The sequence below is a fragment of the Jaculus jaculus genome, chromosome 7, assembly GCF_020740685.1.
Source record: "Jaculus jaculus isolate mJacJac1 chromosome 7, mJacJac1.mat.Y.cur, whole genome shotgun sequence".
NCBI lineage: Eukaryota > Metazoa > Chordata > Mammalia > Rodentia > Dipodidae > Jaculus > Jaculus jaculus.
The window spans coordinates 113,059,828-113,075,696 of NC_059108.1; the positions used below are offsets into that span (position 1 = coordinate 113,059,828).

The window sequence follows — 15,869 nt, forward strand, 5'->3', positions numbered from 1 at the left end:
AAAGTAAATTTAAAACACAGTACCACATGTTTTCTTGGGAATGTGAATGCTAGGAACCTCTGAGTAAGCATGGGTTTTAAGCTGAGTGCCTATACAGCCTTAACAGCAAAGGACAGAGGGAGACTGACAATAGTGACACGGAGACTTAGCTCTCACTGGAGTAGTGGCACTAACCACTGCTGCCCTCTGGTTGCCAGACTGTAGGATGTGGAACCTGACTTTTCAGTGCTAGAGGCTAAAACTAGAATCTGCTGGCCAGTTACACACCTAGCCATACCGTCAATCTTCAACTCCTACTGTAGAGGTTTGCCTAGTGTTTTGTCTGAGTTTGACATCTTTTATTTTCCTCAGCAGAAAGTAAGGAGCCAAGGGGGAGTGCTAAGTAGTTGTATACTTTCTAATTCACTTCCTGCAACCAGAATAAAGTTGCAGTATGGTAAATTCTAGAACATCACATTCGTGATATAATCAGAAAACTTTTCTAGATGTCTTTATAAGTACAAATGAAAAGTTGACATTTCAAATAACCTTTGATTTTGAGTTACAGTTTTTCTGAAGAAAAATAATGTTCATTTTTCAAAAAACATTGGCCCTTCTCATGCATTTTTATTGTTGTTACCTAGAATAAAGAAGATAGTGAAAAGGACGAAAAGAGAGATGAAGAGAGACAGAAGTCAAAACGGGGACGACCTCCTTTAAAATCTACCCTTTCATCAAACATGCCATACAGTTTATCTAAGACAGCAAACAGTGAAGGAAAATCAGGTACCAGCTGTGCTTACAGTAATATTTCACAGTTCACCTTGTCAAATGGAATGGAAGATGTTCAGTTTTGAGGATTAACATACACACACACACACACACACACACGTATACACATACATACACACACACACACATATGCATCATTTAAAATGGAGACATGCTGGGAAATGCATCGTCACTGTGCAGACATAAAATGAGAGGCTACAGTGTCACTAGGTGATAGGATCTTACAGGGACACTAACCATACATGTGGCTATCACTGACTAAACCATGTGGCACATGAGAATAATAAAAGTACCACTTTGTAAGAGGCATTGTAAATCATCTAGAATTTTAATCTCTTCTGATTTAAACTACAAAATATAAATGGAAGCTAACAATTATTTTGTATGTGGGGTTTTTTTGGTATATGGTTTTAATTGAAAATTTAGTAGTTTTTATCTAATAATACCTTTTTCCATAAATATTTCCCAAGTATTCAGTTTAGTAATAAGTAAATTAATGCAAGAATCCTAGTGTGTGCTATAGTGTGCTTCAGACAATTCATTGCACCAGTGTCTACTGTTAATTCAGTACCTGTAGTCTTTGAACAAAGCTGAGACTTGTTCAGAGAGCTTAAGATAATGGGTATAGTGAGGAATGTAGGTGAGCATATTTTCCTTCACTTTTCCATTTTCATATACATTTTCCCGCGTAATTTAAGAAGCTTTAAATGGTATTATAAAATTTCCCTTCTGTAAGAGAAAAGCTATATTAAACTCTAGGTTTCCCATTAGTATATAAAGTGCTTTTCTGAAGATGACTGAAGGGTATCTGTCCTCTTTACTGCCATCTGCTGGTCAGTTATAATAATCTGTAGATATTATATGTCCGCAAAGTGAAGTCTGCTTTCATGATGTTGTTGAGGTACATAGCCTATACAGCTAAGTACATCAGCCATATTTAACTACCTCATTAAACAAGATTTTTTGACATTTTATGTGAAAATGAATTTAAAGCCACAAAAATTTATCTGCCTTTTTCATGTTGAACGATTCATTATTTGCCTTTTTTTTCCCCCTAGGGTCTCACTCTAGCTCAGGCTTACCTGCAATTTACTATGTAGTCTCAGGGTAGCCTCAAATTCACAGCAATCCTCTTACCACTGCCTCCCAAGTACTGGGATTAAAGGCATGCACCACCATGCCTGGCTATTATTTGCCTTTTTAAACTTCTTTGGGATATGAGCACCATACAGACAAACCTTTTACATTTTGTAGTTCATATACAGCCTTTCTTTGCCACAAAAGTAAGTTCTTTTGCAAGCAGGTGACTTTCTCATACTCTCTTGTCTGTTAATATGAATACTTAAAATTCTGAGAATTTACATCACCCATTTTAAGCACCTCCTCTTTCCAGAGTAACTTTTGAGTTGGAATGTCATATTCCCTTCATAGGATACAAAAATAGTCAGCCATGTGTTTGGTAGCCGTTATATTATATTTTATTTAAAATTTTTAAAATTTTTATTTATTTATTTGAGAGTGAGAGAGAGAGAGAGAGAGAAAGAGGCAGATAGAGAGAATGGGTGTGCCAGGGCTTCCAGCCACTGCAAACGAACTCCAGACGTGTGCGCCCCCTTGTGCATCTGGCTAACGTGGGTCCTGGGGAGTCAAGCCTTGAACCCCGGGGTCCTTAGGCTTCACAGGCAAGCACATCTCTCCATCCGCCATTATATTTTAGATCAAGTCACTTTACATACTAGCTTCATCTCTATATACTAGTCCTTTGGTTTTTCTAAGTGCTATGTCACTTAAAATAATACTAACAGAAATAGCCCTTTTTAAAGAATTGAGATAGCATTAGACTATATGATGTATTTCACACTTTTTTTGTTTTGTTTTTGTTTTGTTTTTCAATGTAGGGTCTCAGTCTAGCTCAGGTTGAGCTGGACTTCACTGTGTAGTCCCAGGCTGGCCTCAGACTCATGGTGATCCTTCTGCCTCTGCCTCCCAAGAGCTGGGATTAAAGGCGTACACCACCACACCCAGCTTTCACACAGTTTTGTTGTTTTGTTTTTTTTCAAAGTAGTGTCTTGCTCTAGTCCAGCCTGATCAGGAATTCACTATATAGTCTCAGGCTGCTCTCAAACTCAAAGTGTTCCTCCTACTTCTGCCTGATACTAGTGCTGGAATTAAAGGCATTCACCACCACACCCGACTTACACATTTTAAAGTTTTCTCCCCTTTGGTTTTTTGTTTGTTTGTTTGTTTTGTTTTGTTTTTTGTTTTGGTTTTCTGAGGTAGGGTCTCACACTAGCTCAGACTGACCTGGAACTCCCTAAGTAGTCTCAGGGTGGCCTTGAACTCATGGTGATCCTCCTACCTCTGCCTCCTAAGTACTAGGACTAAAGGCGTGCACCACTACACCTGGCTCCCTTAATTTTTTTCAAATACTTTATTATTTTTTTTATTTTTATTTATTTATTTATTTTGTTTTTGGTTTTTCGAGGCAGGGTCTCACGCTAGCCCAGGCCAACCTGGAATTCATTATGTAGTCTCAGGGTGGCCTCAAACTCATGGCAGTCCTCCTACCTCTGCCTCCCAAGTGCTGGGATTAAAGGCATGTGCCACCATGCCCAACAAATATTTTATTTTAATTAATTTATTTGACAGAAAGAGAGAGAGAGAGAGAGAGAGAGAGAAATGGGCATGCCAGTAACTCCAGTCACTGCAGACGAACTCCAGACACATGTGCCCCCTTGTGCATCTGGCTAACTTGGGTCCTGGGGAATCAAACCTGGGTCCTTTGGCTTTGCAGGCAAACGCCTTAACTGCTACGCCATCCCTCCGGCCCTCCCCTTAATTTTTAACACGAATGTTATGATTTATTTTATATAGAAAATTCACAGGTCCTTGATTAATTGCTTTATTTATGGTTGATAGGTTCTTATTACATTGGCTATTGGGTTGAAAATCTATATAATGTTTCCTCTTGCAGACTCTTGTTCATCTGATAGTGAGACAGAAGACCCCTTAGAAAAGAATTTACTAAATGAAGAACTTTCTCCTGATATTAAAGAAGAATTAGAAAAAAATGAAAATGTAAATGATGACAGACTAAATGAAGAAAATCCAAAGATTTCCCACCTATTAAAAGAGAATGAGCGGACTCAGATGCAGCCTTTGGAAACCCTGGAGTTAGAAGCTGAAGAGAGTGAGCATGTAGTACAGATTTATGGAAACAAAGTGGAACAAGTAGAAGAAGTTAAGAAAGAGGCTGAAAGGTCGCCTAAGGGAAAGGGGAGGCGAAGTAAGACAAAAGATCTTTCTCTAGAAATTATAAAGATTTCATCATTTAATCAAGATGAAGCAGGAAATGAACCCCATATAGAAGCTCATAGTCTTGAATTTTCTTCTTTAGACTGTAAAAGCTTTTCTTCTGCCACTGAAGATGAAATTGACCAATATAGCAAAGAAAAAAAGATAAAACGGAAAATACTTGGACAGTCGTCACCAGAGAAAAAACTGAGAATTGAGAATGGAGTAGAAACGACAGGTAGTGTATCTCATGAAAGAACTGGTGATTGCATTGGATCTGAGGGAATAAAGAACTTAAATTTTGAACAGCACCTTGAAACTGAAGGAATGCCCTCACTAATAGCAGAGTCCAACCAATGCATCCAAGAATTGACTAGTGGAAAGTTGAGCAGTCCCGCCACAGAAACTATACACACCCCAGTCAAAGAAGAAGAGGATGCCATGCCTCTGATTGGGCCTGAGACCTTGGTTTGCCACGAAGTGGACCTGGACGATTTGGATGAAAAGGACAAGAACGGTGTTGAGGACGTGGCAGTTGAAAGCTCCGAGTCTAGCTCTCTCCTTTCGATCCCTCCCGCCCTTCCTCCTGTGGCACAGCACACCTTCTCGGTAGCTTCACCACTCACTCTCAGTCAAGACGAGTCTCGAAGCGTGAAAAGCGAGAGTGACGTTACAGTTGAGGTTGACAGCCTTGCTGAAGAGTCTCAGGAAGGCCTCTGTGAGAGGGAGTCCGCAAACGGGTTTGAAGCCAGCGTGACCCCGGCTGCTGGCAGTATGATTCTACAAGAGCGAGAGGGCAGAGAGAAGGGTAAGACTTGGGTTTTTGTTTGTTTGTTTTGGAGGTAGGGTCTCGCTCTGGCCCAGGCTGACCTGGAATTCACTATGGAGTCTCAGGCTGGCCTCAAACTCACAACGATCCTCCTACCTCTGCCTCCTGAGTGCTGGGATTAAAGGAGTGAGCCACCACGCCCAGCAGGGTAAGATTTGAGGGAAAAAATTGCCTTTATATCCAGACTAACATTAGTGAGAGTTTTAGGTATTATTGACTTTCACATGTTGTCTTCTCAAAAAATATGTATGTAGAAATAGATGTAGACAGCTGAGCAAATACATACTTGCTTGTTTGGCTTACATTTTGTTTTCAAGTTTGTTCTTTCCCTTGATTTTAGGTCAGAAAAGGCCAAGTGATGGTAATAGTGGATTAATGGCAAAAAAGCCAAAGCGAACTCCAAAGCGAACAAGCACTGCTGCCAAGAGTGACAAGAATGGGACAGGTTTGTGGTGGTCAGTGAGGGCTGGCTGGCTAGTAGCAAGCTAACAGCGGCCGGTTTTGCTGGGATCAATGGGTCACTTCAAAAGTAGGTTTGGTTTTTTGTGTTGCGAAAATAGCCATATTTCCATTATTGATAATCTGAAGATGCATATTACTTTTATTTAGAACTAGGATAGTTATCATTTGTATTTCCTATGGGGAACAGTTTATTGTAAAACACTGCCTAACCCTACTCTCCTCCAAAACTTCAGAAATTTATATATTTATTTATTTTTGGGTTTTTTGAGACAGGGTTTCCCCAGGCTGGCCTCGAAATCATAGTGATCCTCCTACCTCTTTCTCCCTAGTACTGGGATTAGAGGAGTATGTTACCACACCCAGGTGAATAATATGTAAATTTTTTTTTTTGGTTTTATTTTTCAAAGTTAGGTCTCACTCTAGCCCAGGCTGACCTGGAATTCACTGTGTAGTCTCAGGGTGGCTTCGAACTCACAGTAATCCTCCTACCTCTGCCTCCTGAGTGCTGAGATTAAAGGCGTGCACGACCATGCCTGGTTTATTTTTGCTTTTTGGGGTAAGAGTCTCGCTATAGCCCAGACTGAACTGGAATTCACCATGTAGTCTCAGGCTGGCCTTGAACTCACAGCAATCCTCCTACCTCTTCTTCCCTCCCACGTGCTGGGTTTAAAGGCATACACCACCGCGCCCAGCAAAATACAATTTTTAACCATTTATCTATCTGTGGACTTCAAGGTTTTGTGTGTTTATACATTTATTTTCTCCTGAATGTTACCAAAAAGTACAGTTGCTTGATCTGTTGCATTTTGATACTTGAGTTTTCACCACTTATGATCTCTGAGTAAACTTTATTATTGCAGGACAGAGCAGTGATAGCGAAGATCTCCCCACCATGGACCATTCAAGCAAGGGTACTCCAGTAAAGCATCTTAGTGTATCTAAGCCACAGAAACTGGCACGGTCTCCTGCAAGAATCTCAGCCCACATCAAAGATGGCGAGAAGGAGAAGCACAGAGAAAAACAGCCGAATTCATCCCCTAGGACTTACAAATGGAGCTTTCAACTGAGTAAGTAGCTTATAGATAGCCTGAATGTATATTGTAAATCATTACATATTTTAAAATGTCAACTTGGGGGCTGGAGAGATGGCTTAGCGGTTAAGCGCTTGCCTGTGACGCCTAAGGACCCCAGTTCGAGGCTTGATTCCCTAGGACCCATGTTAGCCAGATGCATAAAGGGGCGCACGCATCTGGAGTTCCTTTGCAGTGGCTGGAAGCCCTGGCGTGCCCATCCTCTCTTTCTCTATCTGCCTCTTTCTCTGTCTGTCACTCTCAAATAAAATAAAAAGTAACAAAAAAATTAAAAAAAAATAAATAAAATGTCAACTTGGATTGATGTAAAAAGTAAGCTATTCAGGCATTCATCCAAGTCAGTGACCATCACTTTTTATTTTAAATAGAAACCTGCATCTTTTTATAGCACTAATTATAATTTTGTTGTTTTTAAGGTAGGGTGTCACTGTAGCCCAGGCTGACCTGGAATTCACTATGTAGTCTCAGGGTGGCCTTGAACTCACAGCCACCCTCTTACCTTTGCCTCTCAAGTGCTGGGATTACAGGTGTGTGCCACCACACCTGGTTTACTAACCATAAATACTAACAAAAATCGATAGGAAGACTGGGAAAAGGGCTCATTGTTTAAAGGTGCTTGGTCACAAAGTTGATTACCCTGGGTTTGATTCCCCAAGACCCACATAAAGCCAGATGCATGAAGTGGTGCATACATCTGGAGCTCATTTGCAGTGGCAGGAGGCCTCTCACATGCGCGCACGCACACTCACGCGCGCGCGCGCGCACACACACACACACTTTGTTTTTTTTTTAAAGGGCCAGCATGGTGGCACATGCCTTTAATCACAGCAGTCTGGAGGCAAAGGTAGGAGGGTGGCTGTGAGTTCAAAGCCAGCCTGAGGCTATACAATGAAATCCCAATTAACCTGGGTTAAAGCAAGACCCTACCTTGGAAAAGAAAAAAAGATAAAAAAAAAAAAAAGAAGAAGAAGAAGACAGGAGAGCTGGATATAGTGACTCGCCTTTAATCCTGATACTAACACTCAAGAGGCTGAAATAGGAAGATGGCAATGAGTTTGAGGCCAGTTTAAGACTACAGAGTGAATACCAGGTCAGCCTGGTCTAGAGTGAGACCCTACCATACATAGGGGATAGGTCATTTAGTAAAGTGCTTTTTTTTCAAGGTAGGGTGTCTCTTTAGCTCAGACTGACCTGTAATTCTCTGTGTAATCTTAGGGTGGCCTTGAACTCATGGTGATCCTCCTACCTCTGCCTCCCGAGTGCTGGGGTTAAAGGCTGGTGCGCCCAGCTCTAGTAAAGTACTTTTTGTGAAGGCATGACAACAGGTTCAGATCCCCAGAATCCCCATGTTAAAATGCCAGGTGTGGCTGTGTGTGCCTATTACCCCAAATATGGGATAGCAGAAACAAGAGGATTCCTAGAAGTTGCTGGCCAGCTAGTGTACCCAAATTGATGAGCTCTAGCTTCAGTGACAGACTTTGTCTCAAAAAATCAAATGGAAGGCCGGGCGTGGGAAATAGCATATTGGCTCAAGCTGAGTTGAGATCTCCAAAACCCATGAAGAGCCAGATACAGTAGTGAGCATCTGTGATCGCAGCCCTCCCTATGACAAGATGGTAGTGATGGTGACAGAAGAATCAGGGGCCAACTAGCCTGAACATTAAGAGTCCCTGCTTCAAACAAGGTGGATGGTGAAGATTGACCCCGGAGGCTGTCCTCTGACCTCCACATATGCCACATGGCATCCACATACCTGCACTGAGACACACAAACCCCATATATACACAAAAGATGATAGTAAACTGGAACTAAAGGTAGAGAGTAGTTAAGGAAGAGACCTAATATCTACCTCTGGCCTCCATGTCATACACATACATGTGTACCCACATACATATGAACACACATGCACACACCACACACATACAAATGTAAAAAATGACAAAAGTAAGACAAGGGTCAGGTATATAGGCCTATACCTGTGTGCCAGCACCTGAGTCTGTGGCAGTAAGATCATAAGTTCAAAGAAGACATGTATGATTTATATAAATCAGTGAAACTTATGTGCCCTTCATAGTACTGACAATTGAAAATAATTACCATTATTGTTTGGTTATTTATTTATTTATGAGCAATAGAGAGAGAGAATGGGTGCACCAGGGCCTCCAGCCACTGCAAACAAACTCCAGATGTGTGCGCCCCCTTGTGCATCTAGCTAATGTGGGTCCTGGGGAATCGAGCCTCGAACCGGGCTCCTTAGGCTTCACAGGCAAACACTTAACTGCTAAGCCATCTCTCCAGTCCAGATAATTTTTGTTTGTTTGTTTGTTTTTCAAGATAGGGTCTCACTCTAGCTCAGGCTGACCTGGAATTCACTATGGAGTCTCAGCGCAGCCTTGAACTCACGGCAATCCTCCTACCTCTGCCTCCTGAGCGCTAGGATTAAAGGCGTGCGCCACCATTCCTGACTTTTTTTTGTTTTTTGGAGGTAGGGTCTCACTCTAACCTAGGCTGACCGGGAATTCACTATATGGAGTCTCAGGGTAGCCTTGAACTCATGGCAATCCTCCTACCTCTGCCTCCCAAGTGCTGGGATTAAAGGTGTGTGCCACCACACCTGGCTAATTACCATTATTGATATGGTTGATTTAGTTTGATATTTCTTTGTGGTTAGTTTTTAATATTTTTATTTCTTTGCAAGCAGAGAGAGATAAAAGAGACACAAATAGAGAGAATGGACATGCCAGGACCTCTAGCTGCTGCAAACAAACTCCAGATGCATGCGCCACTTTGTGCATCTGACTTTATTTGTGTACTGAGGAATTGAATCCAGGTCATTAAATTTTGCAGGCTGGTGCCTTAACTGTTGAGCTATCTTTCCAGCCCTGCTGTATGTTTTTTTTTTTTTTTTAATCATTTTAGTAATACTCAATAGAGAAAATTTGTGATAAAAAACTTTTTGTTGTTATTGTTTGAGGTAGGGTCTCACTCTAGCCTAAGCTGGCTTGAAATTCACCATGTACTCTCAGGCTGGCCTTGAACTCACAGCAATCCTCCTGTACTCTGCCTCCTGAGTGTTGGGATTAAAGGCATACATCACCATGCCCAGCAAAAGAACTTTTAGTCATAAATTTAGTTCAAATCTTTTTGTTTAAAGGGCTTAATACGGTATGTTGGAATAAAATGAAACTTTCGCTCATTTATGAATTAAGTTTTGATGGATCTGTCAGGTTTTTTTTTCTCATGGAATTACTTAATTTTCAAATCTAGATTAACCTTTCCTTTCCTTTTAGATGAATTGGATAACATGAACAGTACAGAGAGAATCTCTTTTCTTCAAGAAAAATTACAGGAAATTAGAAAATATTACATGTCTTTGAAGTCTGAAGTTGCTACCATAGATAGAAGGAGAAAAAGATTGAAAAAGAAAGATAGAGAAGGTAACTTTATTAAAGTTTCTCCCTTTATTTTCCCAATACTTGTCCTATCATTTTGGTAGGTATGTTTTTGACTGAGTATATTGCACATTCAATAGTAATTGCTTTTAGAGTCCTCATGTTGCTTCCTCTTTGCTTTGGTTAAGAGTGTCAGCAGCTGGATTGATTAGAATGATACCATGAAAGGAGCATGAACTATGTTAGAAAATGTGTGATTGTACTAAACATAGTGACTTTTCAAGAAGAGCTTATTTGTTCAACAAATATTTATTGGCTGTCCCTATATTTGTTATTATGAAGTTCACCAAAGTGAGGCATATGTCTATATTCAAATTATGTAGTTGGAATTGTAAGTGATTATATAAGCAACTGTAGTATAATTTAATGCAGCTCAGTAATATTAATGAGCATATAATGGACACTTGTCAGATACTAGATGTACAAGCTGAATTATATAAAGATATCAGATATTTAATATCCATTGAGACATTGTACCCTGAGTGATACTAACCAGTCTATCAGTTCATAGAAGGAGATGTGACTTGAAGGAATCTTAGAAAGAGAGAGGATAGTGTCTGTGCTAGGCTTGAAAAAAATGTGTAGGGTTGACTTGTATTACATTGAGCATCCGCTGTATATCCAAGCTCCACTAAGATGATAGTAAAGGAAATTCAAAGTCCTATGCCCCAAACTCACTAATAATCTAGTTTGAACAAGTAAAAATCATTATATTGCCAGTACAATTATAGGGGAAAAACATTGTCAAAGCTGATAATGCTGAGAATATAGGGAAGGGGAATTTATATATTGCTTGTGGTCAAACATATTGGGACAACTACTGTATTACTTTTGCCCTGCTATGACCCAAATACCTGAAGACACGTTTAAGGGAGGGGTTGTTTTGGCTCATAGTTTCAGAGGGATCATTCTGTCATGGCTGCAAGGGAAAGCAGAGAAGTTTCTACCATGACAACCAGGAAGCAGAAGAGGAAATAGATTCTAAAAGACTTTTGGTGTATGTGTGGTTGGGGAGTACAGGGGTAGTTTTCTTTTATTAATTAATTTATTTATTTTGAGAGAGAAAGAGAGAATGGGCATACCCAGGGCCTGCAGCTACTGCAAATTAACTCCAGATACACATGTGACCTTGTGCATCTGGCTTATGTGGGTCCTGGCAAATTGAATCTGTGTCCTTTGGCTTTGCAGCCAAGCACCTTAACTGCTAAGCCATCCCTCCAGCCCAGGGCTAGTTTTTTTATTTTTTATTTTTTTTTCAGGGCTAGTTTTTGAAAACCAGGGTTTGACTCTAGTCCAGGTTGGCCTGGAACTCATAGCAGTCTTCCTGCCTCAGCTTCCTAAGTGCTGGGATTACAGGCAGAAACCACCACATACAGTTTAGACACCAAAAGTTTACCATATAAAGTAGATACAAGAGAGATGTCAGACAGCATCATGCTACCTTTTTTTTGAGGGGGAGGCTATTTTTCGAAGCAGAGTCTTACTATAGCCCAGGCTAACCTGGAACTCACTCTAGCTCCAGGCTGTCCCTGAACTCATGGTGATCCTCCTGCCTCCTCCTCCTGAGTGTTGGGATTAAAGGTATGTGCCATCATGCCTGACTAGCATCACATTTCTTTTTTTGTTTTCTTTTTTGAGGAAGGATCTTGCTCCAGCCCAGACTGACCTGAAATTCACTGTGTAGTCTCAGGGTGGCCTCGAACTCACAGCAATCCACCTACCTCTGCCTCACAAGTGCTGGGATTAAAGGTGTGCGCTACCGCGCCTGGCTGAGATTTCTTTTTCTTTTTTTCTTCCTCCTCCTTTCTTCTTTTTAGTTTTTCAAGGTGATGTCTCACTCTGGCCCAATCTGAAATTCACTCTGTAATCTCAGGGTGGCCTCCAGCTCATGACGATACTTCTACCTTTGCCTCCTGATTGCTAGGATTAAAAGTGTGTGCTACCACACTTGGCTTCTGACATCACATTTCTTAAGTCATATTTCTCAATGGTTGTACTGGACATAAAACCAAGCTAAGAAAACAGGATTAGCAGATAAGGAGTCCTACATAGGAAAGTCTCTGGGTGATGGTGAGAGGAGGCTGTAGGGTGCCCATCGCATAGCAGTCCTACAAAGTAACTTCCTCAGCATTCTGATGGAATAGTTGTGCAGAAAACTCCAAAAGGATGTCTAAATAAACACAGTGTGCACGCAGGTGCCCTGACATTTGACCTTCACACATATGCACACCTACACCAACAGAGGGAACCTTCATACACGTGAACACAGACACTGACAGAGCTGACTTTCACACATGTGTGCACACCCTGGCAGTTGTCCTTGTCACATGTGCGCACACACACACTGACAATTGACCTTCACACATGTGCACACGTGCACTCTTGACAGTTGACCTTCACACATGTGTGCATACCCCGACAGTTAACTTTGAGGTTTTGTGCTGCTGGCAGAGAGTCAGGGGCTGACCTGTGACATATGTAGTCTTGAGTCATTGTACTTCAAGGTTTTTAATTCCTGGTGATAGCTTGGGACAAATGGAGGAACACATTTCAGTGTTCGTCCTCTGCGAGTAAACCAGTAGCAGCTGCTGAGATGGCTCAGTGGGTAAAAGCCCTTGTGCAAGTGTGATGACTAAAGTTTGGATTTCTGGAACGCATGTGAACGTCACATGCAGAAGCCGGGTGTGGTGCGCATGCCTTTAATCCCAGCACTTGGGAGGCAGAGGTAGGAGGATCGCCGTGAATTCGAGGCACCCTGAGACTACATAGGGAATTCCAGGTCAGCCTGGGCTAGAGCGAGACCTTACCTCAAAAAACAACAACAGCAACAACAACAAAAAGTCTCATGTAGTAGCAAGCGTCTGTAATCCCAGTGTGCCTACTTCAGATGGCAGGCTGAGACAGGTGCGCCACGGGAGCTCAGGTGCCAGCTAGCCTAGCAAATACAAGAGTGGATAAGAAAAGAAACCCTGCCTCAAAGAAAGCGGAAGGTGAGGACCAGGGCTGACGCCTGCAGTTGCCCTCTGGCCTCCACATGGTGTGCCTTGCATGCATGTGCTTGTACTTTCACACAGCAGTACACACATGCACATCACACATACACAATTAAAAAAAAAAACCCTCTACTTAGCAAAATGTCTTTATGGGCCCAGCACGCTTCCGCTGCGCAACTCTGCTTACTTAGCAAAATGTCTTTATAGTACTTGTAAACACAAAAAGAAAAGCTGAGAGTGTTAACAGGTGGTAGACTGCTTATGTAGTATTAAGTAAGACCCTGGGCTCAGTGCCCCCTCCCCCACTTAGAGTAGTTTTGTCTCTAATCCTTGCATTTCATGATGTCCATATTGTTCTTGCAGTGCTGGGATTGGAACCCAGGCCTGCGCGTGCTCTGCACTCACTATGCTGAGCTACACCTCCTGCCTTGTGATTGGTTTGGTTTTGAATTGTGAAGTCTCTTAACTAATCACAAACTGACTCCTCTCAATTGACCAAACAAAATACTTGCTGACAAGTTGTTAAGAGGCCTATGGTTGGAGTGAGTAAGTGGTGACACATGCCTGTCATCCCCAGAACTTCGGGCAGGAGGATCAGGAGTTCAAGATCATCCTTGGCTTCATAGTGAGTTGGTATCCATTCTGGGCTACACAGAGCCTCTTGCATAAAAACAAAACAAATGAAGAGAATCGTATTCTCATTTCGCATTGGCCAGGTCGCATCTATAATGTTTTTCAGTCTAACCTAGTTGTTTTGATTTCAGTGTCTCATGCCGGAGCCTCCATGTCATCTGCTTCGTCCGACACTGGAATGAGTCCATCGTCATCATCTCCCCCCCAAAATGTACTTGCTGTAGAATGCAGGTGATAAAGGGTTTCTCTGCCTTTCCAGCAGTCTGCTGCCATGGACATAAATTCCAAAACCCTGAAATACAACCACAAAAAGCACTCAACTGGCTAAGTATATCCTGTATATTTTTCCAGGACTATATCTATTACCTTCTCTCTCCTTTTTTTTTTTTCCTTTTTTTTGTTGGCAAAAAAATGAGCTGATTAATAATTGAAGGTTAGGCAGCCTGCTATATTTGTCATAATTTTTCCTCTTTATTTCTTTTCACTTTTGTGATACAGAAAAAAAGGGCACTTAGCAAATCTGAATTTGTACAATAAAGCTTTCAGGTGTTATAGAAATCATAGACAAGCGAGTGCACATGACAAACATCCAAATATTATCCGGCTGAATAGTTACTGCTGCACTTTCACTAAGATGTATTTGAACACTTGGTGAGTAGGGGGTTGTTTTGTGTTTTTTTTTTTTTTAAATTACTGTTGTTATTGTTTTTGTTTTTTATTTTTGTGGAAGCACTTGCTATGTAGAACTGCCAAAGTATGTGTTCAGCAGTGTGCCCAGGTAAATGGTGTAAATGGGACAAAATAAATTGTGAAAGGAAGTGTAGTTGACTGAAAACTACAGTTGTAATAAGTCTTCCACTTTTTATAGGACTTTTGAGCACACAATTATGCAAATATTTTAATGTTTATTAATGTTTACAGTGGAATTGTGAATAAGTTTTCAGTGGACTATCTTATCCCTTGACAAAAATATTTTGTCTTTTTTCTATGTAATTTCAGAGTTTTTATTTTGTTACAAAAATACAAAAATGAAATATATAACAACAATGAAGTTATTTAACAAGATTTCTAAAGCTGAAAATTTTGTGTAAAATAAGGTATTATCTTGCAACTTGTTAAATATATTTATTCAGACATTGGATGTTGTATTTTTATGTATTTTTTAAAATATTAATAAAATTGAAAAAAAGAAAATTCTAGGTTAATTCACTCTTTGGATAACAGTAGGTCTCAGCTGTCCCTTTTGCAGGAGAGTGCGTCTGGCACCCTGGCCTGTGCTGAAGGGAGTCTCGGTCCTCTAAGCAGAAATGTATGTGGGCCTCTGGGTCATGAAGTTACGTCCTTGCTTAGAAACTTTGGCAGTCCTAGTATTTAAACTGTTTTGAGAATCACATTTTTGGTTGCCCTTCATATACTTTGTCAGTTTTGTTTGCTATACTGCCGAATAAATTTATATCTCCCAAAGTTGAGATACAACTACTAAGTAAAGCTATGTATGCTTTGTCTGTGAATTGTTCCACAGACTGATGCATTTGTAAATAATTATTCTAAAATCACGTATTTAAAGCAGTTTTGCATATACAGTATGTAAAAAAATGATTTTTTTAAAAAGCAATTTTTAAATTCATGTTTGTACATCAAAAGGGTTTTTTAAACCTCTTTTTCTGTGTTTACTATGCTGTAGAGTAATAACCTAGATACTTTAGAGAGAGACTGTATATCAGGATCTGATTTACAAGAACAAAGTCAGAGCTAAACACTAGTGATGGCATAGTGTTACTGAAATCAGTGTTTCTTCATTTCATTTTACCACATTGTGAACTTGTGACTCAGATTTCTTCCGTTTTCTCAGAGAATTAAAAGCAAAAAGTACTCTTGTAATACAAATTTTTCTGTCTTTTCTTTGCAAAACAGAAGTATTTCAGTTTAAAATAAAATTGGAGCACAGTGGGCAGAATTAACAAAAGATGTTTTATTTTTTTGAGAGACACAGACAGAAAGAGAATAGGCACACCAGAGCCTCCAGCTGCTACAAACAAACCCCAGACACATGTGCCACCTTGTGCTTCTTGCTTACATGGGTCCTGGGGAATTGAACCTGGGTCCTTTGGCTTTAGAAGCATGCGCCTTAACCACTAAGCCCAAAGGCTTTTATATGTGTGTGTGTGGTTTTTTGAGTTAGGGTCTCACTTTAGTCTAGGCTGACCTGGAATTCACTATGAAGTCTCAGGGTGGCCTTAGACTCTTGGTGATCCTCCTACCTCTGCCTCCCGAGTGCCACGATGCCCAGCCCAAAGGCATGTTTTATAACATAAACTTTATATTTTCAGTTTCCATTGAAGTG

The 15,869-nt window shown here is 40.7% G+C and overlaps 1 protein-coding gene across 2 annotated transcripts in view; it reads left to right on the forward strand.

The window, feature by feature from the left end:
- Window positions 1-14,182, forward strand: part of Arid4a (AT-rich interaction domain 4A) — a 90,783-nt gene extending 76,601 nt beyond the window's left edge. For both annotated transcript variants that reach the window (XM_045154492.1, XM_045154493.1), the window contains exons 19-24: window positions 624-765; window positions 3,746-4,873; window positions 5,235-5,339; window positions 6,217-6,423; window positions 9,738-9,884; window positions 13,657-14,182. In XM_045154492.1, the coding sequence (XP_045010427.1) occupies window positions 624-765; window positions 3,746-4,873; window positions 5,235-5,339; window positions 6,217-6,423; window positions 9,738-9,884; window positions 13,657-13,760 (1,833 nt within the window). In that variant the 3' untranslated portion in view covers window positions 13,761-14,182. The remainder of the gene's footprint in view (window positions 1-623; window positions 766-3,745; window positions 4,874-5,234; window positions 5,340-6,216; window positions 6,424-9,737; window positions 9,885-13,656) is intronic.
- Window positions 14,183-15,869: the final 1,687 nt, after the last annotated feature.